Source organism: Bidens hawaiensis, unplaced genomic scaffold (genome assembly GCF_021521415.1).
Source record: "Bidens hawaiensis isolate Kalapana, Puna unplaced genomic scaffold, B.hawaiensis_p1.1 tig00006534_1, whole genome shotgun sequence".
Lineage (NCBI taxonomy): Eukaryota > Viridiplantae > Streptophyta > Magnoliopsida > Asterales > Asteraceae > Bidens > Bidens hawaiensis.
This window is the reverse complement of record NW_027491439.1, coordinates 552,708-578,393: the sequence shown is the minus strand read 5'-3', so window position 1 is coordinate 578,393 and position 25,686 is coordinate 552,708. Positions and strand designations below refer to the sequence as shown.

The window sequence follows — 25,686 nt, the reverse complement described above, 5'->3', positions numbered from 1 at the left end:
TATATAAATTCTATAATATAATTGTCTGGTACTCTAGTCTCTATTAATATGTGTTTTAGGACTAATTATGTATATATTGGATGTTGTGTGCACATGCATTAGATTTTGATTTATGTTGTTATAAATGTTAAAAAGGTTTGAAGATGCACACAAAATGCTAGATGAAATGCTTCAACCAAACGAACTATATATTTTGATGCATCTCGAAATTGTGTGTTTGATGCAATGAAAGCTATGGAAACTGGAACTAGGTATGAGAATGAAGCGGAAACTTGAGTTGTTTTAAGGAGAAACATTTTTTACATATCGTTATTTTAATAAACACTACTGAAACACTTAAGAGGTCTCAGCTTTTCTGCTTCTAACCAATTTCTTTTCTTTGTTTTTCCATTTCAGTAAGTTTTCATTACTTCCAATTTATTTTGTATTTTTTATATAATTATGAATTACATCCCTACATAGTTTTGGTCAAGTGATACAAACGGGAAATGGTTTCGTGAGAGCACAAAATTTATTTTAAAGGATTAATGTGTCATTGTGTCAACTGTCAAACACGAAATCTCAACCAACTGCAACGTTTCTTAGCTTGTTTATCATGCATATGATATAAATATATATCAATAAAATGGATGTAGAGAAGTGTTCTTTTTTTATCTGAGGATGGACGGGCTCGTTTAGTCGGTTGGTCCGAGTACTCGAGTAGTGGCGTCGAGAAACCGGGCACAAAACAGCCCCCATTTCATGGGCGGATCTAGGTAGAATGGTGCGGTTCACGGGAACCCGCTGATTTTCGGATTTTTGTATAAAACGTCTATACAAAATATGAGAGTGAACTCACATATATTTTTTGAGTGAACCAAATAACAAATTGTAGCTATGTCTTGGTGGTAAACATCATCTATTTCTAATGTGAGAAGCCGGGTTCAAATCCTTTTTAGTCTATTTTTATTTTCATTTACTTTATTTAAGCGGGATTAACTAATTAAGGCCATAGCTCACAGCCCACATCGTTCGGGAGCTACTTTTAGGGGTGCAAACGATTCGTTCCACACTTAACACTTTTAACTCTCCCTTGACCCCTTTGGAGTTTAGTTCATGTTATTTTTTTTACCCCTTCAGAGTTTAGTTATGTGACTGTTTTTTACACCTTCAGAGTTTAGTTAATGTGATTGTTTCTTTTTGTTTATGTGGTGTTTTGATTTTTGATTCCAATATTTTGTTTATTTGTTAGGAATTAGAATTGAGATTTGTTAATTGAAATTTGTCGAAGTTTTTTTTGTTTATTTAGTATTTTGACTTTTGATTCGATTTTTTTTGTTTCTTGTTGTGTCGTATTTTTATCATGTGATAAATGTTAACCGATCCAAACCGTTGAAACTGTTGGAATTACGTGTGCCCGAGACACATACTTATACTAATGTGGCTAACTGTGTTTGATCCAAGTCGGGTCATACCCAATAACAAGCTAGACGACACCAAATGTATTCTTTAATGATTTGATCATTTAAACGAATACCGAACACTACGTGTTTAGAAAATTGGTTTTCTAAACAAACACACTTGAGGATTTAAATAAATTATCTGGATGATTTGTTTATATAAATTAATTATTTAATTGGTTAAATAATTACATAAATGTATGTGCATTTTATAAAATGAGTTTTATAAAATAATTGGAGATGTTTTAAATGGTTAAAACAAAAAAAAAAAAAAAAAAAAAATAATAATAATATCAAAACCGGCCACCCCATGTGGGTGGAAGGTTTGTCCTTTTATGCCTTGTCTCCATGTGATGACAACTTTATCCATCTCCAATAAGATTACATGCATTTTGGGGTCTTGAGTGTGTGCATTATTATTCAAATTTTGAATCAAGAAAACCTATCTATCTCTCTCTCAAACTCACGGCTCAAGGTGGGCAATTTTTGGGGTCTTTGGGAGCTCATATAGTGTTCAATAAATCCTAGCAATCACTTGGTGTTGTCTCAAATAGCTTGGGGTATCACACTCTTGAGGTCTTCTTCTTTGGAGGCTTGCCATTCATCCACCATCATCTTCAACAACTTGCTTGTTCTTCTAAAGGTAGAAGAAGGTACAATTTACATTTTGTGAGCATCTTGTTCTTGTAATTTTGATCCTTGTTCATTGGGTTTTAGTTTTAACATAATGGTATGTTTATAACAAGTTTTAAAATCTAAGCTTCCGTTGCGTTTTCTAGTTAAATTTGGTTAACTTGAACTTTGATAATCTTGTATAAAACCCAACAATGGCATCAAGAGCCGGTTACAAGGACTTATGCTCCTTGCATGTTCATAGATTTCGGGTTTTTTCATGGGTGAAAAAAGGGGTCCGAAATTTTTGGTGGATTTTACCCCTCATGGTTTTGTAAGATCTTGACATGCATGCAAAGATCTTAGGAAACCATTATTAACATTTGGATGTTGAAAAAAAATAAAAATAAAAAAATAAGATTTGGCCGTAGCCTCTTGGGGGGGGGGGGGGGGGCGATTCTTTTGGAGTTTTTGGGCATTGGTTGCTTAGGTTGCATGCTTAGAACATTTGGTATGTTTGGATGTGTCATAACCGAAACCTAGACCTTGGATGTGTTGATTGTTGTTTGTGTATGTTGATTATGTTTATTATTCAATATGGTTGTAATAATTCATAATCTTAGGCTTGTGTAATTTATTTATTCATAAGTTGGTTTGTAATAAATAGATTAGTTGCATTTTCTTTTTTTTAGAAAAATATGTATTAGGATACATTTTGTAAAAATTGAAGATGCAAGAATTGGTGGATTTGGGCCTTGGACCGAAATTTTGGGCTTGTTGGGCCTCACCGGCCCATCATGGGATTCAAGCCCATTAGGCCCATAAATTTCACTCTTGGGCCCAAGAAGACTTTTGGAAGTTTGGAGCCCATTAACAAGCCCAACAAGAACACAACAACTTGGAAAGGATACTTGAAGCATTTGGATGCAAGGTCAAGTGGGAGTCAACATTCCATCCTTGTGTCATGTTTTGTCCCTTAGGTGTGACTTATGACCTATACTTGTTTCGGCTAACAAGTATGGTCAAACTTAGCGGTTCTCGGTTATGACTATATTTTGCATGTGTTTGCTTGGTTGTTTGTTTTACTTATTGTAATGTGTGGTTGATAGATATTAGGATATCCAAACCGTCACATAGGAACGACAACAAGCATAAAACGGGTTCTAATATATATTTGGTAATATCGCGTCAATTAGTTTAATTAAATGGGTTTATTAAAACTAAGCGATTACTCACATATAATAAAATTGGTTTTATTATAACTTGAACCTTGAAAATTGGTTTTCAAAATCGCCATATTGCTAAATGCATGTTAGGATATGGCATAATGTTTTTCAAACTAGAATATTGGAAAACTTAAAATCCCTTTTTCATAATTACCAAGGAAACAAGTCTTACACCATCCTTTTGTATGACACTTAACGTATTAGGGAACTTTAAATGGGATAAAGGTCACCTAACCATTTTGAGCAAACTAATATACTTAGGGTAATATTAACATATTTGTGGGATAAAGGTCACCTAACCACTTGTATGTTAATCTTACATGTTTATACAAGTAGGACGACTTGAATTGGAAACCATGTGATAAAGGTCACCTAAGCATGGGGTCCAATGGTGTTGATGGGATAAACATGCCAACACGAAATAAGGATTTCGAATGGTCCCATACCTCTAGAAGTTGCAAAGGGTTGCAATTGTCAAGATTGACTACCTTGTTAAATCAAATAACGGGATAAAGGTCACCTAACCGAAATTTGATTTATCGTTGGATTCTAGAATTTAATTATTATTTTAAAATTTGGAATAAAAGGGTATTAATAATTAAATTGTTTATAATACTAAAATAAAACTTTGTTAAATTTTGTAGATGGCCGCTAACAATGCAAACACCTCTACCCATAACACCCGTAACCTATCCTTAAGAACCATCCTTGAAAAGGATCGTCTAAACCATAATAACTTTATGGATTGGTATCGCAACTTAAGAATAGTTCTCAAACAAGAAGAGATATCATATGTCTTAGACGATCCCATTCCCGATGAGCCTAACGTGGAAGATGAGGAGGCGTATAACGATTGGGTCAAGTACACCAAAGATTCGGTGCAAGCCTCTTGCCTCATGTTAGGGACTATGATTCCCGAAATCCAAAAGGATTTCGAGCATCATGGGGCATACGACATGATAACTCAATTGAAGGAAATGTTTCTTCAACAAGCTAGAGCGGAACGTTTCGAAACGGTTCGAGCGTTTCATGCATGTCGTATGGAGGAAACCCAAAGCGTCTCATCTTATGTCCTAAAGATGAAAAGCTACATTGAAAAGCTTCGTAGGTTGAATTGTCCCGTCTCAAATGAGTTGGCTACGGATTTGATCCTCAACTCTTTGACCAAAAGGTTTGAAACCTTTGTCATGAACTATAACATGAACGGGTGGGACAAAAGCATTGGTGAGCTTCACGCAATGCTAAGAACGGCCGAAGCGGGAATGGGTAAAAGGGTTTTACCCGTTCTAACAATCAATGAAGGGAAAAGGGGACATAACTCCAACCCCAAAGCAAGTGCTGCTAAGGGCAAGGGCCACGTCCAAGGAAAGGGAAAGAGGAAAGCCATCACGCCCATCAAACCGAAGGAAAAGAAGCAAAAGGTTGCGGCGCAAGATCCATGCTTTGAGTGTGGAGAGATAGGTCATTGGAAAAGGAATTGTCCGACCTATCTCAATGCGTTAAAAGATAAGAGGGATGCGGGGCATACCTCAGGTATTATCTTTACTATACATATTGAACTAAATGTTATTTCTTCAAATACATGGGTACTTGATACCGGATGTGGAACTCACATTTGCAATTTGTTGCAGGGGTTCAAAAGAAGTAAACAACTCAACAAAGGGGACATTAGTCTCTTTATGGGCAATGGAGCAAGAGTTGAAGTCCAAGCCCAAGGAGACTACTTGTTAAAGCTTCCAAGTGGTTTGGAAGTAATTTTGAAGAATGTTTTGTATGCTCCTAAGTTAAGGAGAAACATTATTTCCGTGTCTCTTTTAAAACAATGTGGCTTTGATCTTAAATTTATAAATTGTGATATTCATGTTTTGATGAATGGCATGTTTTATTTTAAAGCTATACCCATGAATGGTATATATGAAATAGATCAAAGTGGTATGTCACATAGTAGTTCAATGTACAATGTCAACACCAAGAAACTCAAGAAGGACTTGGGTGATTCCTATCTTTGGCATTGTCGCCTTGGACATATAAGCAAGAATCGCATGCAAACTCTTCGCAAGAGTGGTATTCTAGAAACAAATGAGTATGATTCATTTGATGTATGTGAATCTTGTTTACAAGGCAAAATGACAAAGCAACCCTTTAATAAAACTTTTGAAAGGTCAAAAGAATTATTGGGTATCATACATTCGGATGTATGTGGTCCTTTTAGACCAATGACTAGGAATGGTGAAAGATACTTCATTACCTTTATTGACGATTATAGTCGATATGGTTATGTGTACTTAATGAAACACAAAGATGAAGCTTTTGAAATGTTCAAAGACTTCAAAACTGAAGTAGAAAGACAACTCAAGACCACAATCAAAGTACTTCGTAGTGATAGAGGAGGTGAATACCTAAGTGGTGTTTTTCAAGATCATCTTAAGAGTTGTGGAATTATTTCACAACTTACTCCACCTGGAACACCACAACATAATGGTGTGTCTGAAAGGAGAAATCGTACCCTATTAGATATGGTTCGATCGATGATGGCTAGAAGCACTTTACCTCTATCATTTTGGGGCTATGCTTTACTTTCCGCTGTTCGCATATTGAATATGGCTCCAACCAAGAAAGTGGAGAAGACACCTTTTGAAGTATGGCATGGAAAGGCTCCATCGCTATCATTCTTAAAAGTTTGGGGTTGTGAAGCTTATGTAAAGCAATACACCCCAAACAAATTAGAAGTCCGATCCACTAAGTGTATCTTTATAGGTTATCCTAAAGATGATTTAGGATATTACTTTTACGATCCTAGTGAGCAAAATGTTATTATTGCTCGAAAGGGTAAGTTCTTGGAAACTAAGTTCCTTGAGGAAGGAACTAATAGTAGAACAGTGAAATTTGATGAGGATCAAGAATCACAAGATGATACACAATTGGTTGATACTAGCACTCAACAAGAGGTTGTTGAAAGTGATCAAGTGGTTGATCAAAACACACAAAACGTTCGCAGATCTGGTAGAATTAGCAATCCACCTGAAAAATATGGATTTTTTGTAGAAGGTTGCTACGTGGTAGATTCGGATGAACCGACCACATACCGTGATGCAATGTCCAAGAATGATTGTGACAAATGGCTTGAAGCCATGAACGTTGAGATGCAATCCATGTATGACAACCAAGTTTGGGAATTGGTTGAACCACCACTCAACTCCAAAGCTGTTGGAAGTAAGTGGGTTTTCAAAAGGAAAACTGATATGCATGGAAACTTGGATACTTATAAAGCAAGACTTGTAGCTAAAGGTTTCACTCAAACTCAAGGGGTTGATTATGATGAAACTTTTTCGCCTGTGGCAATGCTAAAGTCTATTAGGATATTATTTGCCATAGCTGCACATTATGATTATGAAATCTGGCAAATGGATGTCAAGACCGCTTTCCTAAATGGATATCTTGAGGAAGATGTCTATATGGTTCAGCCTGAAGGTTTTGTCGATCCAAAACATCCTAATAAAGTATGCAAGTTAAAGAAATCAATCTATGGATTGAAACAAGCATCTAGAACTTGGAATCATCGTTTTGATGAAGAAATCAAAAGTTTTGGATTCATCAAGAACGCTGATGAGGCTTGTGTGTATAAGAAAGCTAGTGGGAGTATAATTACCTTCTTAGTATTGTATGTCGATGACATTCTACTATTTGGAAATGACATTCCAACCATGGAAAGCGTTAAGGCTTGGCTTGGAAGTAGATTTTCCATCAAGGATCTAGGTGAAGCTGCCTATATTTTGGGAATAAAGATCTATAGGGATAGGTCAAGGCGCTTGATAGGTTTGAACCAAAGTACATACATTGATAAGATCTTGAAAAGGTTCAAGATGGAAAACTCCAAGAAAGGTTTTGTACCTATTCAAAGAGGGACCATATTGAGTTCAGCTCAATGTCCAAACTCAAAGGGTGAGCAAGAGATGATGAAACAAATCCCATATGCTTCTGCTATAGGATCCATCATGTATGCGATGATATGTACTAGACCGGATGTGTCATGCGCTTTGAGCATGACAAGCAGATATCAACAGAATCCAGGAAACAGTCATTGGATGGCTGTTAAGAGCATATTGAAATACCTTAGGAGAACTAAGGATATGTTTCTGATATATGGATCTGGTGAGGAGGAACTCGCTATAAAAGGTTACACGGATGCGAGCTTCCAAACTGATCGAGATGATTCTCGATCACAGTCTGGGTATGTGTTCACTCTTAATGGAGGAGCTGTCTCTTGGAAGAGCTCAAAACAGGAAGTGGTAGCATTGTCCACTACAGAATCAGAATACATCGCCGCTTCATTGGCAGCTCAGGAAGCTGCATGGTTGAAGAAATTCATTACTGATCTAGGGGTGGTCTCTTCCATTCAAGACCCCCTAGAAATCTTTTGTGACAACGAGGGTGCGATTGCACAAATCAAGGAACCTCGTTCGCACCAAAAGACAAGGCACATAGAGCGGAGATTCAACTACATAAGGGATGAAGTTGAAAAAGGAAAGATATGTATTCGCAAAGTTGGAACTGATCAAAATCTTGCGGATCCATTCACGAAGCTCCTAGAAAGACCGAAACATGAGCGTCATGCGAGTGGCTTAGGACTTCGATATTCTAGTAATTGGATTTGATCTATTTTGTATTAAAGTTTAAAAGACTTTTGTAATTTAACTCTTTTATATGATTATGGAATCTTGAGTTAAATTCTGATTTTGCATGTTTAATCCATGAATAAGTTATCTTATTCTAAAAGTCCGTAGTCGATCACATTTGTGGGAACAAATATGAAGCAAGACTATTATGAACTAGGATTGGTGGATATTCATGAGGAATGAATATGGAGCATAGGTTTGCTGCCAAGGTTCATAGATATTTGTGGGATACAAATATTGGACTGACCCGCTCTCAATATTACTACATGGAGTCGATTGACTTGATCATTAGTAATTTTGAGTAAAGGAGAATTTCATATTATCCTTAGACCTGAGATGTATACTGGGTCTTGATTTTCACCAAGTATTACACTTTGACTCTCCCCTTCGCTATTCGTAAAAGATGGTACATAAGGATGAGCTCAGGTGGAGTATAAAAGTGATAGTGAGAGGCGTATACAGTCAAGAAGGAATTTGTTCCTCTTATGTGTTGAGAGTTTAGATGTCTAAGGCCTGATAAAGTTGAATTGTAAAGAGAATGATCGCCTATGTCTCTTAGATCCAACATGACATCTAGTAACAAAGGGATATAATGATAGATTCACCTAAATCATATCAAGTAAGGAACTTGAAGGGATGATGTTATTGAATGGCACTTCGTCAAACACATTAGGGGTGGTGAACTGTTGTTAGGCGGTATTCACCACTTGCATTAATTTTCTATGTATCTCGTGCAAGTGGGAGATTGTTGGAATTACGTGTGCCCGAGACACATACTTATACTAATGTGGCTAACTGTGTTTGATCCAAGTCGGGTCATACCCAATAACAAGCTAGACGACACCAAATGTATTCTTTAATGATTTGATCATTTAAACGAATACCGAACACTACGTGTTTAGAAAATTGGTTTTCTAAACAAACACACTTGAGGATTTAAATAAATTATCTGGATGATTTGTTTATATAAATTAATTATTTAATTGGTTAAATAATTACATAAATGTATGTGCATTTTATAAAATGAGTTTTATAAAATAATTGGAGATGTTTTAAATGGTTAAAACAAAACAAAAAAAAAAAAAAAAAATAATAATATCAAAACCGGCCACCCCATGTGGGTGGAAGGTTTGTCCTTTTATGCCTTGTCTCCATGTGATGACAACTTTATCCATCTCCAATAAGATTACATGCATTTTGGGGTCTTGAGTGTGTGCATTATTATTCAAATTTTGAATCAAGAAAACCTATCTATCTCTCTCTCAAACTCACGGCTCAAGGTGGGCAATTTTTGGGGTCTTTGGGAGCTCATATAGTGTTCAATAAATCCTAGCAATCACTTGGTGTTGTCTCAAATAGCTTGGGGTATCACACTCTTGAGGTCTTCTTCTTTGGAGGCTTGCCATTCATCCACCATCATCTTCAACAACTTGCTTGTTCTTCTAAAGGTAGAAGAAGGTACAATTTACATTTTGTGAGCATCTTGTTCTTGTAATTTTGATCCTTGTTCATTGGGTTTTAGTTTTAACATAATGGTATGTTTATAACAAGTTTTAAAATCTAAGCTTCCGTTGCGTTTTCTAGTTAAATTTGGTTAACTTGAACTTTGATAATCTTGTATAAAACCCAACAGAAACAACCCGACCCTTCAAACCGACCTGAATTGCTGGACCAACCCGAATAGTGAACCCACTGAAAAAAATTCCTGGATCCGCCATTGCCCCATTTCCTGAGTAGTTGGGCGAGGGCGATACCCTTTGGCGGGCTATTGTTCATTCTTTCCCGCGTAACCCCCATCACGTCTCCTTACTTTGCACCCATAAATCTTTTTATGTTTTCTCGAAAATCAAATGAAAGAGATGAAAATAACTTAACATAAGGCGTGCAAATGAGCCGAGCCACACACGTAAACTATTCGGGATCAAATCATTGAAAATTCGAATTCAACCGAATTTAATAAACGAGCTCGGGCTTCTATTAAGGCTCATTTAATAAACGAGCTGGAGTTTCACATATTGAGCTCGAGCTCAAGCTTCAGAAATACAACTTTAAATGTGCTGAGTTTGAGTTCCTTTTGGAATTAAAGCGAGCTGAACTCAAGTCTAAATGAGCTTGGGCTTGGCTCGGCTCTTCTACACCCTTATTGATCTGCTAGTGTAGGTCACTCATATTATTTAACTAAATGTGATTTCGGTGGTGTTTGTTGACAGGGCCGTCTTCGAGAATTTAAATATCTTGGCCGAGCCAAAATAAAAAGACCCGTAGAAGTCAGAAACATGATGAAGCCAACAATACTCTCGTATGCTGTTTTCATTCTCTTCATCATCACTACCCAATCAATCCCCTCAGCCTCTGTACATGTGGTACGCGATATTTACGGTGAAAAGGTGCTAAACAATGTTCCATACTACATTGGTCCAGTGATCTGGGCCAGGGGTGGAGGAATCAAGTTAACCAACACAAAGGACCATAAGCCAGTTTGCCCATCATATGTGGTGCAAGACCCGGCCGAGGTTAACAAAGGTGGCCACTTTACCTTTACTCTCAGTATCGACGGCGAACATATGTATCTCCAAACATCAAGCATTCTTGGCATAGACTCGGGATTACCCAAGGGCCTGTGTGAGGTGTCGACGTTTTGGAAGATTGATGATCTTGAAGCAAAGGCACCTTCTAACTTGATTACGATTGGCGGGATCTTTGAAGATGACTATTCATGTTTCCAAGTTGTGGATTATCCTAAGCCAACAAGTCCAAAGATTCATAGCTACATGCTTCAACTCTGTCCCTCATATTGTGGTGGAGGCCCTCCCCGGCCTTGCTTTAACGTAACCCTTTACCAAGATAAAGGGGTTAGGCATCTTGCTACCGGTACGGGTACTCCTTTTGAGTTTGTGTTTCAAAAGGCCTAGTAACTCATGTTTGCATGGAGATCATAATAAGGAACGTAATAATAAAGATTATGTATGAATGCATATGGATTAATTCTAATAAATCTCGTTCCAATTAATAAAAAGTGATATCTTATAAATGTTTGCGTTGAGGGCATTCACAGTTTCACATCCCAGACTCAATATTGCTTTTGATCATCTCTAAAATATGAAGTTTGCTGCAGTTTTTGCGTTAGTAATTAGCTTTTACATCTCATTCTAAAATATATTGTAGAGTGATGGTAACTCTCTACTTATAGATCTAAAATATGAAGTTTGCTGTAGTTTTTGAGCTATTTAGCTTTTACATCCCATTCTAAAATATATTGTACGTAGAGTAACTCTCTACTTATAGAGGGGTGTTATTCATCATTCTATATAATTATATGAATATGTAGGAAATAGAATAATAATACAATATTGTATTTGTGAATAAGTTATGGATAGAAATAGAGCACAATCGTCTTAGAATCATGAAAAAATTTCATGTCGAAGAGGAAAAAACTTTAAGCCTTAAATTAGTTGATTAGTTGAGTTCAAACATTAAAAAAAACATATGTTTTGTTTTCAAAGAAATATATATAATTTAAAAAAATTATAAAAATTCGAATCTATCAGGGTGTCGGGCCGGGATCGATCGACCACCCAGCCCTATCTCATAGCATGCCTTGAAATAGAGAATGAAATGTGAAATGTTTTTAGAATTAGTAACAAAATTTAGAGAAGAGTAAAGTGTCATTTTCGTCTTTTTGGTTTGACAAATAATACGATTTTAGTCCAAAAAGTTTATTTTTTGCATATGTATGGACTATCCATGTTTCTGAGTTCTTACCAATTACATCCAAATCATTAACCCCGTTAAATTTAATCGTTAAATCAGGGGTATACATGTTTTTTCACTATTTCTTTATTATAATACTTATTTCAGTGAACTGCGGTTTTCATTCCTATGATTTGTTAAAATATGCGGTTTAAGTCTAGTAGTTTAAAATTTGCAATTTTCTTCACTATGGTTTCATTTCACTTGCAATTAAATCCGAATTCACTAATCTTGTTAAATCTTGTCATTAAACCCATCAATGTGCCATTCACGTGAGGGGCAGTTTTGTTCCTTCTTTTTTCCCTTTTTCCCCAAATACACTCTAGCCCCTCACGTGAGGGTGATTGCGAATTAGGATCGAGGTTTATTTGGGGAGAATAACGACAAAACTAGTCGTCACGTGAGGGGCAGACAAATGAGTTAACGACTAGACTTAACGAGGTCAATAAATTCACGTTTAATTGCAAGTGAAATAAAACTATAAGAACGGAAATTGCAAATTTGAAACTATTGGACTAAAACCGCATACTTGGACAGACCACAAAGACGAAAACCGCAGTTCACTGAAATATTGATAAAAAAAGAGTTAAAAGACATACTTGTCCTGACTTAACGATTAAATTTAACGAGGTTAATGATTTGAATGTAATTGACACGAACTGGGAAACGCGGATGGTCCATATGCAAAATATAAATTTTTTAGACTAAATTCGTATTTTTTGTCAAACTAAAAGGACGAAAATGACACTTTATTCTTTATTGAAAATTAATATTTTTTGTATAAATATGTAGATAGAGACGATGAATGTATGTAGATAGAGATGATGAATGTACGTGAGTGCTCATGGTCCACCAAAACTAGTAATTTCACTAGCACAAAATGCCTTTTTTAGGCCTTCAAAAATTTTTAAAGTGATTTAATTTGTTTTGAAGTAGTACAAAATTCTAAGAAACTGCTCTGAAAAAATAATTAGCTGAAGAAAGTATTTATATATTTGCATTTTGAAGCGGTTTCACCGTACGTCACCTCCAAAATCCAAATCCAAAATCCCGCGTATACCTAAGTTTTCGTTTTCATGTTCATTTTCTTCCTCTCTACCAAATTCGTCGTACGACTTTCAAATATTGCTTTAGCTGTTGTATGGGGACTCAATACATATGATGCATGTGAGTCTAAACGAGCAATGTTTGATGCGATTCAGATAGTAATTTCGACCTTGGTTAATTGTTGTTTTGTTTGTAGGCGTTCTCAATGGCAGCCGACAACCTTAGTTAATTGCATTCATTGCTTAAAGATTACAAATGATTCTCTCTATATATACATATACATGCGTCAAGACTATAAAAGTAATAAGCCCTAAATATAGTAAAATACTATAATACCTCTCTAATATTAGGTTACTGTTATCATCTTAGCATTCTCTCTCAAGCTTTTTTTTTCTAACGACAAATATTACTCATGTCCTATTTTCCACCAATAAATCTACTTTACACCGTTGTCTAGATTTGAATCTGGACCTTCCCTCTAAGAGGTAAATGCCGCTATCAAGTGGACTAGTCTCACATTGGCTATTCCCTCTCTAGCTAAAGCCGGTATTAATCCACGTTTAGCATGCAAAAGAGATTAATGAAAATTGAAAAATAAACCAGGCTTCCAAATTGATCTAATGAAGCCCAGATGGATATCTTATCCTAGAGTACCCAAGAGGCACAAATTAGCTAGGCTTCCAAATATGAAATCTGATTCACTTGCAATGGTAACCAACGCGGATCTAGAAAACCCGAGGAAGAAAACGAATCCGGAACTAAATGTGAAGCGCGTGAGCTTAGAGTTGAATTATGTTGTGGTTCCAACATTAGAGGAAATCCATATTAGCAAATAGAGAGATAGTTTAGACTTAATTCAAATCCAAAACATTAAACACGCTTGCATCTTTATAGGCTTAAACAAATAACTGAACTAAACTAAAATTACGTGACCACTAATCTAATAACTAAGAGAAAGAACCACTACTGCTACTTGACTTCAACCCACGTTGCCAGTGAAAACATGGGATCATGATCTAGTAAATTAATTTGCAAAAACCGGATGTACGTGGATGAAGGCACACAACAAATGTGATCCAGAACCTTCGGCTCAAATGAATTAAAATTGCATCCACAACTTGAAGTACTGTTCACAAATCCCAAATATTGAAACCGGTGGTGACTCCTAGAAAATCTTGAGACTCATCGTGTCGGTCATACAGGGATATTTTTTTGCCACTATACCTATATCCGTACCCGTATCGATATAGCCTATTCGGTACGGGTATCACTACCAACTTTTTAGGATTTCGCTACTTATGGGTACGGATATGGATACGGGTACTCGGTATTTTGTACACGTTTGAAATATGTAGGGGTTTTAATGGGAACTTTTATGGTATCCGTTCTGTACTCGCACATGTACAGGTTCAGTTTATTTTCTTTTTAATTTGTCATAATGAGTACATCAAAACATATATGAAATGTCTATGCCGGTTGCAACGCGCGTCTTTCTGTCGCCAATTTAAGTTAAAGTTACTTTCTATCACTAAGATATTTTAACTTTACACTAAAAAAAGTTTTGAGGTTTCATGGTGGACCATTGAATCCCGTTCTAACAAAAAGAGAGATCCTATTATTGTTTGTTCTAACCTAAATGGTAATACAATTACGGGTGTTAATCGGGTCAACCCGATCGGGTTTCGGGTTAATCAGGTCGGGTTAGTCGGGTTTTACTTAAAAACTATCTAACCCGCAACCCGACCCTATTAAGGTTCGGGTTAGTCGGGCTCGGGTTATTCGGGTTTCGGGTTAATCGGGTTAATCAGGTTAACCATGTTACTTTATAATTTTAAGCTTTTTTTTGTGTTTGTAACTTGTAAGTTGCAAAATTTCTTATTCCACTCACCTTTTAATTTCTTTTACAAATAATTATATTATAATTACATACATAGGCATGTAAACGAACCAAACGGACATGAACAAATGCATGTCCGTGTTCGTTCATTTAACTTTTAACAAACACTTAGTCTGACAAATATTTGTGTTCATGTTCGTTACTTAAAAACTAAACATGTTCGTTTTTTTTTAAATCTAAACGAACAATTCACGAACATAAACGAAAATATTTAAACAAAGATAAACGAACATGAATGACATATATGTACATACATTAACGAACACAAACATACATAATGTAACATCCCGAATTTTAAATAATAATATTTTATAAAATAATATAAGAGGGAAAGAGATGTAGGCTAATTAGAGAATTAATCATGGACTAAAAAGGAAATATGGGCCTTAGGTCCATGGGCTTAAGGGAGTATAAATACCCCTTAAACCCTAAATATTTTCATTTTCATCCATCTTATCCATCTTATTCTCTCTACACCTCCATAACACACACAAACCATTCCCTATTTACGGCCGAGAGAGAAAGAGAGAGATCCAAGACCAAATCCAAGCCGAATACCAATAGATATTGATTACACAAGCTAGATAAAAGATAAAGGTTGATAAACAAGTCAAGCCGTAGCCTATTAGCCGTATAAAGGTATGTCCTTGATCTTAAAGCTTACGCTTTTATGAACGGATAGCCATGAAAATTGAACGTAGACTAGATCGGATCTAGATAAAACATAAAGTTAACAACTTGATGATTAAAATGGACGTAATATACTCATGGCTAGATACGGTTCATGAAGGAAACCCTAGATCTAGCCTAAAACGTGTTAAAAGTGTAAAGATCCAAGCTTTATGCTAGAAATGGACTAGATCTTGATAATGGGATGTTAACAGGTGTAAAATGGTTAAGGAAACTGGAAATAGGAAGTTAAAAATGTGATTTTTTAGACTGATTAATCATTTCTCGAGCCTGGACTGGGTGTATGGTTAGGAAAATCCGAGTTAAAAACATCAGACATGAGTTTTCGGTCAACATGAGAACCTGGTCATTAGGAGATCTCGGTCAACGAGAGTTCTCGGCCAAGGGGGTTCTCGGCCAGGAACAATGGTTCTCGGTCAACATACGAGTTCTCGGTCAAAGTTGATGATTTCGGTCAATGATCTTGGTCCCAAGTGTTCTCGGTCACGAGTTCTTGGCTGAGTTCTCTGTCCTTGAGTTCTCGGCCAGTTAGTGACTCGAGGTGGACTTTGGGCCTAACCAGGTGGGCCTGGCCAGTTAGGCCCAGTTACTTAATGAACAGATGGGCCAGATTTAGCTAAGTCCACTAGATGCTAAGCCCATTATCTTAAGCTTAACAAATAAGCCCAACTTAGGGAATAAATTAAATGTTAATGGAAAATGTGTTAAGACAGTTAATGAAAATAAAATTTTTCCAAGCTGACCTGGCAGCTTAACCCCAGCCAGGGGCTCTGCACCTTGGACCCCGCTAGGGGCTGCCGCCCCTAGAACCCCGCTGCCAGGGGCGCTGCCCCCGGACCCCGTTCGTTGTGGGTTATATAAAGATAGAAATACGTTATGAGTAGTAATAGTTAATTGATACATGTAAATATTATACAGCTAGCCGTGCACAACTCAAGAAAGGGATTAAGATTAACGGTGAATGTAACCGCATTCAGGTGAGTTTCTAGCCCCATTCCTTGTTATGTTTTCGGGGCTGTGTGCATACTCGATGTGTTTGTTAATACATTTATCCTAAGTGATAAGTGTATGCCATATGTGATATATGTGATAGATATGAATGATTGCTTGTCGGTACGCGAACGATCTTCGGATATTGCGCGTACTGTCAGGTTGCAAATAAAGATATGAATGTTATATATGGATGATGTATGATCGTTATGAACGAATGCTTGTCGGGGCGTGAACGATCTTCGGATATTGCACTTACCGACAAGGAGTATGATTGTTAAATGAATAATGTGAAGAACGCCTAGAGTGTTCTTACGATATGATGTAATTATTGTATATGCGAAGTAAGTGTATGCAGGTACATGAATGGTATGTGAGTTCTACGTCTGACGCAGTAAGTTAGGATGGCAAATCCCTCTAACTTCCGTTGGGCTTAGACTTGGCATGTGATGGCGTAGTTAAGGACTGTGGGCCTTATACGTGTTATAGATGATAGATGAGAACGTAGTTAAGAACTGTGGACCTTATATGTAATTTAGATAGGAGTCAGCATAGGAAAGGACTGTGGACCTTATATGTGCTGTAATTGTATTATGGTAGTATAGGGGAGGACTGTGGACCTCGTACGTGCTATGAATTAGGTTGCAACATAGGGAGGGACTGTGGACCATGTACGTGTTGTTAATGTAGGATGGTATAGGAAAGGACTGCAGACCTTGCACGTACCATAAAAGGTGAGCATAGGTAAGGACTGCGGACCCTTTTCGTGTTCACGACCTTGAGTATAGGTATAGACGGTGGACTATGAACATACTCTCGGTGTACAGAGGTAAGTGATAGTAGTAAGTATGTATGTAGAAAAGAAGAGTAACTAGTTAAGTATGAGTATGTATCTTCGGATACGTAAGTATGTATGATATGTGTATGTAATGTATGTTACCTGATTAACTAGAACTCACTCAGCGTAGCTGACTTTTAGTATGCACGCAGGTGAGTTGAATGTAGAGTTATATGAGGAGGACACATGACATGGATTGAACGGCTGGCATCTGCAGATGGAAGAAACAATTATGTTTTAAATATAATGTTTTATGTTATGGTTTTAAAGGAAAGGTTAAATGTTTTGTAATACACGGTTAAAGTTTTATATTCCGCGAAATTTTTAATAAACTCTGATTTGTAGAACTGTGTTTATGAGTAAATCTGACGTCAAAGTAGGGTTACCGGGAACGGGGCCTTACACATAAACGAACATAAATATAAATAAACAAGAACAAACAAATATAAAACATATTAGGGTGATATAATTTCTAAATGCAAATAACGTTTAATAATTTTCTATTAATATGTAAACGAACACGAATGAACGTAAACAAACTTAAATGAACGATCATAAACGAACATTCATGAACATAGATGAACGAGTGAACATGTGTTCATATTCGTTTGTTTAAATAAATGAGCACAACATAAATAAACATTCCATTGAACGTTTCATGAACAATCAGAATAATTAACTTCTTTATAAAGCTTTCAATATTGCCTTAATAGTGCTTATTTCATCTTTTCATCATTGTATTTAAAGTTAAGTATCACCACTAATCGGGTTATTCGGGTTAACCCGAAACCCGAATTTTTTACAAAAATGACCCGAAACCCGACCCTATTAACAATTCGGGTTAACCCGAATAACCCGATTAATACTTTTTGACCCTATTAACCCGACCCGAATTAGCTTATTCGGGTTTGGGTCGGGTCGGGTTATTCGGGTTCGGGTATTTTGGACGCCCCTAAATACAATATAAATTGTTTTATAAACGAGAAAGAATTTTAATAGTTGAAATCAATTAATATAATTTTCTTTCCAAATTGAAACTTCTACAAAATAAAACAGATTTTTTTCTGCAAGGCGTCTGCCACAGTCATAAATGTATCTTTTAATGGTCATAACATTTGCTATACCCCATTACCCAGTTTGAATCCCCAAGCAATGGCGCTGCCTAATATGAGCGCACACATAAGCTAGAACTCGAACCTAGACCACAAAAAGGATTGGTAATCATAAGAAAAACCTCGTAACCACCCCCACCAAAGTGGTGATGGCCATGGACATATGTGAGGACGGGCATATTAACATCCTGAACGACTCAACGAGTTTCTTAACCATTAATAATTTAGTTTTAACCAACTTTATAACATTTAGTTTATGCTAGGGAGTGTAAAACATCCTAGCATGTTATTTGGAATCTGAATTAGTAACAAAATTTAGAGGAGAGTAAAGTGTCATCTAACCGAACACTTTTGAAACCATGCTATTCATGGTAAAATGAATAGCATATAAACCATCTGTATAAAATTTAAATGATTTAAATACAAGGATGGTTAATTGAGTTTAAATTAATCATCCTATAAAAAGTATGCAAAAAAAAAAAAAATTTTAATTTTTTTTTTTTTGCATACTTTTTATAGGATGGTTAATTTAAACTCAATTTTTTTTTTTTTGCATACTTTTTATAGGATGATTAATTTAAACTTAATTAACCATCTTTATATTTAAATCATTTAAATTTTAGTGATTATTTTCATTTAAATATTTTAAATGAAAATAATCACACACTGTTATTTCTTTGATAACAGTGTATTTGTGAATCTAAGTTATTTGCCTGAGAGGAAAATATATTATGTTATTCAAAAAAATAAAAATATATTAATGATTATGCAAACTCAATTATTTCTTCTCAGCCATCAATCAACCAAAAAATATATTTAGATAATATATTTCTACCACACCATTTAAATTTTTTTGAATAGCATAATATATTTTCCTCTCGTATTATAATATATTTTGTAAGAAAGCAAAATGGGTCGGTGCACAGAAGATAGATAACGGTTTCAAAAAATTTATTAGAAGATCTAGGTATCAGTAACGGTACGGTACCGACAATCATTTATCTAAAATACCAAAATTCGTAATACCACAACCCAAACATGTAAAGCCCCGGTCCCCGTGCTCTACTTGGACGTTGGATTTACTCATAAACACAGTTCTAAATATCATAGTTAACTAAATTTTGCGAAATATATAGATGTCAACCATTCATTACATAAATCATAGAATTTAAACAATAATAAACATATCTTTGAGTTTAAACATCATCAAATAAGTCCAACTTCTTTATTCCTTTGCCATGTATCCCCCTTCAAGCTACCTGTCTCATTATACTCACCTGAGTGCATACTAAAAGTAAGCTACGCTGAGTGAGTTTTAGTTAATCAGACAACATACAATACGTACATATACTACATACTTAACCGGCTTTACTTTCGTTCATACACTCAAAAGTATATACCTTCATTCTTACTTCCTTGCTTTCGTACTTTCATTCTTTCATATTTTTATCTTTATTTATATACATACTTATACGTTTTAAAGAGCATTTCGCCCTACTTTTCTCGAGTATTATTAGGGCCCGGTTCCCTCTTGCCTAAGATAGTATTAGGGTCTGGTTCCCTCTTGCATCGAATATTATTGGGGTCTTGTTCCCCCTTGCCTAAAATATTATCAGGGTCTGGTTCCCTTATTCGTCCACTATCCATACAACCATACCATAACCATACATGAATCCATATACCTTTAATTTTTTACTTTTAATTCTTTTACCTTCAATATCATTCAAGTTTCATTCACAAAACATTCATATTTTATACATACACCATCAAAACTTTCACATATTATACACTTACCACTTAGGGTAAGTGAATTTGCTAATCACATCGAGTATAAACACAACCCCGAAATCATAACAAGGAAGTGGGGCAAGAAACTCACCTGAACTCGGTTCCTTTTAGAGTTAATGGTAACTCCTTTCTTTAACTGGGCACGGCTAACTGTATAACAATTACACATATCAATTAACTATCACTACCCATATCGAATTTCTAGTTTAATATAACCCTCAACGAACGGGGGTCTGGGGGCAGCGCCCCTGGCAGCAGGGTCTAGGGGCGGCAGCCCCTAGCAGGGTCCAAGGGGTAGAGCCCTTGGCTGGGGTCGAGCAGCCAGGTCAGCTTGGAAAAATTTTCTTTTCATTAATGATCCTTAACAAAATTATCATTAGAATTCTTAAATGATTATCTTATTCGCTATCCCGTTCGTTATGAAGAATGGTTCCATTAGTTATAACGAATGGCTTGATCTGAGACGAATGAGTGCATAAAGAATGACTAAGACCATTCGTGCTTTCTATAAGACGAATGAGGGCTCATTTGTTACAAGAGTATGCAAATGTATCTTATATCAAATGACTTGATTGCTGTTTATCATGGCGAATGGGTGGATAACGAATGACTAATGCCATTCGTTAATTCTGCAAGACGAATGAGAGGTTCATTCGTTGTAAAGACACGTGAATGTATCTTATTCGTTATGAATGTTTAACGAATGACCAGCGATTTGGTTGACATAACGAATGAGCATCATACTTATCCATTCATTGACTCGAATGTCAATGTTAAAATTGATATGAACAATAACAGTCAACAGACACCAGATTTTCAATTAACCTTCAAATCTTGATGAAATAACACGAATTTGGTATCAATAGGTTCGTATGCATAGCGCCTACAAACCCTAATCATCCAAACATCGTGTTTAAACAGTGCGTTTGAATGATAGGGGTATGCGGCTCAACATTGATTAATTAACCTACTGGATGTTAACGAATTACAATGAGAATCATTGCGTTTGATTCGTTTTTACCATTTGTATATAGATCTAGGAATACTAAACGAGCCGAACAAGTTTTCGTTATAGAACGTACCTTAAACGAATTGGTTTCACGAACACGAACTAAGTTTGGTGTATGTCTTTCTCGTCACGAAGCTCTAACACCCACAAGTTCGGGTCTTTTCCTCCGGATCTTTGTAACACCCCGACCAAAGGCGGATTATACATCGGGGCGCCACATATTGTTTCATTACTCGTGACACTATTGGGTGTCAATATTTAATAAATACATTCATTCGCGCACGCGCAAAGCAAAAATAAGATAACATAAATCATCATAAATCAATATATTATAAATCATAATATTCGAACAGCAATAACTTGTCTTGATACATTTTAATCTAGGTCAAAAATAAAGAAAACTTCCTACGTGTCCACAAGCTCCAAAACAGCTACTGCAAACCTGAACATGTGTTAAAATAAACGTCAAACACTTGCGTGTTGGTGAGAAATCAAGTTTAATACAATACATAGATGACAATAAATCTGCGCGCAACATGTGTATGTCTGGTTTTCAACAAGGGTGTAATCTGATCGGGACCAACTCTAAGATTCATAAGACTGCCAGTGCTCACAATTGAGCTCACAAACAAGACAAACTGTGCATGTGTAAACAAAAGAGAAAATCATAAACGATAGTTCTCCCGTGTTCATCTAATGGTACCATGAAAACTGCGGAATAGACCGACAAGACGGTTAATGATCCACACATACAAATAAACAGCCAAGTCTACGTCCTCAACACATGGGATACTGCGCGACTAAAGTTCATAAACAGTTTTAAGACTCTAAGTTTGTATGAACACATGAACATCCCAAAACATTAAAAATAAAAAGGGATTAGGTACGAGATTACTCACTTGATAAACGATGCGGTGTAAGATAAAGCAAGAACCAACTTTAAACAAGCACAAGTTAACCTATAAATAAGATTATTGTTTTAATGATTTGTTTTAAGTCTTGATTATAAGTTAGCATAATTAATAAGTAAATTATTATATATAATATATATATATTACCGGAAAAGCAGGGCAGAACAGGGAGGAAGACGGAGGCAGAGAGGAAGACGGCAGAGAGAGCAAGGAGCAAGAGAACAGGAGAGATTAAGTGTTTTGTGTGTGTAGTGTTTAAAACATTATTATTATTTATAGGAAAACCCTAGGAGACATAATCCCTAGAAAAGGGGAAAAGATCTTTAACAGGATCAAGCAAAAGATATCAAAAAGCATAAGAATCCAAAAGCAAAAGATATGGAAAGATATGGCAGCTGCAGAGGCAAGATAAAGCTGTCAGGGAACAGTAAAAAAAAAAGCATGGGCGGTTCAGATAAAGGTACAGGTCAAGCATGGAAAAAGCAGATCTCCAAAGATAATGTCAGTCACTTTTTCTGCCAACCAATGGGGTTGGTGCGCATGCTGCGCCAAAAGTGGCTTTTCAGACATAAAGCAGATTAGGTCAACAGCTCAAAAGATAAGACAACACAAAAGCAAACGGCTAGATTAAACAGAAGAAAACTCAAAGGGTTTAGCGCGAGAAGGCTGACACAAAAGGTCAAGAGAGCGCGAGCGCGAAGGCAGACAGAACTAACCTTAACGCGTCGCGGAAAGAACTATATTTCTAAGCGCGCCGCGGGAAGAATTACGTTTCTTAGCGCGCCGCGGTAGGAACTAAAATTCCTAGCGCGCCGCGGGAAGAGCTATAATTCTTCGCGCGTCGAGGGATGAACTACGATTCTTAGCGTGCTGCGAGAAGAACTACAAATCCTTAGCGCGTCGCGGGAAGAACTACCGTCCTTCGCGCGCTGCGAGAAGAATTACAATTCTTAGCGCGCTGCGAGAAGAGTTCATCTCGCGTATCGCTGAAACAGGTGGTCCTCACGCAGGATTCCTGGCGCGTGGAGCTGCGCAGACAACCTTAGGCTGGAAGGAACAAAGGACAGCAAAGAGTAAGGAGAGAGAAACAAGGCTTAAGGGCGGGACGGCGACAAGAGGGAAAAGAAGGCGGGAAGAGAGAAGGAGAGGGACGGGACGGCGGAAAGAAAGAGAGAGAAAGAGGCGGGAAGGAAAAGTATATTATTATTATTAAAAGTAAAATATAAGTATAAATAAATATTAAATCATAAAAGAAAGAGATCGGATAAGGGAAACGGGTACCTGGGTCGGGTCGGATCGGGGCAGATGTCACAGTCTCCCCTACTTTAAGAAATTTCGTCCCGAAATTTATCTCGAAGTAGGTTGCGCAGAGAACAGGTGCGGGTACTTGATCTTCATTTGATCTTCCCTTTCCCATGTAAACTCGGCTCCGCGCTTGGACTCCCAGCGAACTTTCACGATAGGGATACGACTGCGCTTGGTTTGCTTAACCTCGCGATCCATAATCTCAACAGGCTTCTCAACGAAATGCATAGATTCATCAACTTGAACTTCATCAAGTGGAATGTGAAGGTTCTCGTCAGCTAAACACTTCTTGAGATTGGATACATGGAACGTTGGATGCACATTACTGAGCGCGGGCGGCAGGTCAAGTCTATAGGCAACTTTTCCTACACGCGCGAGAATCTTAAATGGACCAACATAACGAGGAGCAAGCTTACCTTTCTTCCCAAAGCGGACAACACCCTTCCAGGGCGACACCTTGAGGAGAACAAGATCACCAACTTGAAATTCGAGAGGCTTCCGTCTACGATCTGCGTAACTCTTCTGTCGGCTTCTGGCAGTCAGCAGATGATCACGGATCTTGGCGATTTTATCGGTTGTCTCTTGAACAAGTTCGGGTCCTGTGATTTGAGCTTCACCCACTTCGCTCCAACAAATCGGGGAGCGGCACTTACGACCGTAAAGTGCTTCAAATGGGGCCATACCGATACTGGAATGATAGCTGTTATTATAAGAGAACTCAATCAAAGGCAGGTGTGAATCCCAATTACCTCCAAAATCAAGAACACAAGATCGGAGCATATCCTCAAGAGTTTGAATAGTTCGCTCAGACTGTCCGTCGGTCTGAGGATGATATGCCGTACTCATGTCCAAGCGAGTTCCTAGTGCAGATTGGAGAGATTTCCAAAAGCGAGATATAAAACGGCCATCGCGATCGGATATGATGCTCAAAGGAGTACCATGGCGGCAGACAATTTCCTTGACATAAAGCTGCGCGAGTTGCTCAACACGGTAGTTTTCACGAATGGGCAGAAAGTGAGCAGACTTAGTCAAACGATCCACTATTACCCAAATGCTATCATGTTTACTTGCTGTCAAAGGTAACTTGGTAATAAAGTCCATCGCTACACATTCCCATTTCCACGTAGGAATTTCTGGTTGTTCGAGCAAACCAGATGGGCGTTGGTGTTCAGCTTTCACTTTAGAACAAGTCAGACATCTAGCTACGAACACAGCAATATCCTTTTTCATACCGGGCCACCAATAAGTAATGCGCAAATCCTTGTACATCTTATCAGTGCCAGGATGAATAGAATACCGAGATTTGTGTGCTTCACTCAGGATATCAGCGCGAAGATTCTCATCAAAGGGAATCCAGATGCGATTGAGATAGCAGAGAATTCCACTCAGATTAGGGACAAAGAGTGCTTCCGCGCCACACGCTAACTCGGCGCGAAGGTTACCATTACTGATGGATGCGCGCTGCGCGTCACGAATACGCGACTCAAGGTTGCTTTGAATCGGCGCGAAGTGAAGCTGGGTGCGCGGCAAGATACAGTTAAGCTGGCAGGGTTTTCGGCTGAGCGCGTCGGCTACCACATTAGCCTTACCAGGATGATACCGGATCTCACAATCGTAATCGCTGATGAGTTCGTTCCATCGGCGTTGCCTCATGTTAAGTTCCTTCTGATCAAAGATATGCTGAAGGCTTTTATGGTCAGTGTAGAGGATACACTTAGTACCATAAAGGTAGTGTCTCCAGATCTTCAAGGCAAAAACAACTGCACCAAGTTCGAGGTCGTGAGTTGTATAATTCTTTTCATGAACCTTGAGTTGCCTTGATGCGTAAGCGATAACCTTGCCTCGTTGCATAAGAACACAACCGAGACCTTGGTTGGAGGCATCGCAGTACACGACAAAATCGTCATTACCCTCAGGTAGCGCAAGAACAGGAGCTTCACACAACAATCGATTGAGCGATAGGAAGGCTTCTTCTTGCTTCGAGCCCCAAATATACGGTTTACCTTTGTGCGTTAGAGCTGTTAAAGGCAAAGCGATCTTTGAGAAGTTCGAAATGAAGCGCCGGTAATAACCAGCTAAGCCCAGAAAGGAACGGATCTCAGAAGGAGAGGATGGCGTAATCCAGTTCTTGATTGCTTCAATTTTGGATGGGTCGACATGAATACCCATCTTGTTGACAACATGGCCAAGAAACTGTACTTCATCGGACCAGAATTCACACTTGGAAAGCTTAGCATAAAGCTGCTCAGCTCTAAGCTTTTGCAATACCAATCGGAGATGTTGCTCATGCTCGGCCTTGGTCTTAGAATACACCAGAACATCATCGATAAACACAATCACGAATTTATCCAAGAAAGGCCTACACACCCGATTCATTAGATCCATGAAAACAGCGG

General features: G+C 37.4%; 1 protein-coding gene across 1 annotated transcript; it reads left to right on the top strand.

The window, feature by feature from the left end:
• The first annotated feature begins 10,231 nt into the window (after positions 1–10,231).
• On the top strand, positions 10,232–10,984 carry LOC143632755 (trypsin inhibitor DE-3-like). Its single transcript, XM_077101183.1, has one exon. The coding sequence runs from the start codon at positions 10,233–10,235 to the stop codon at positions 10,863–10,865; it is 633 nt and encodes a 210-aa protein (XP_076957298.1). The 5' UTR covers position 10,232; the 3' UTR covers positions 10,866–10,984.
• Positions 10,985–25,686: the final 14,702 nt, after the last annotated feature.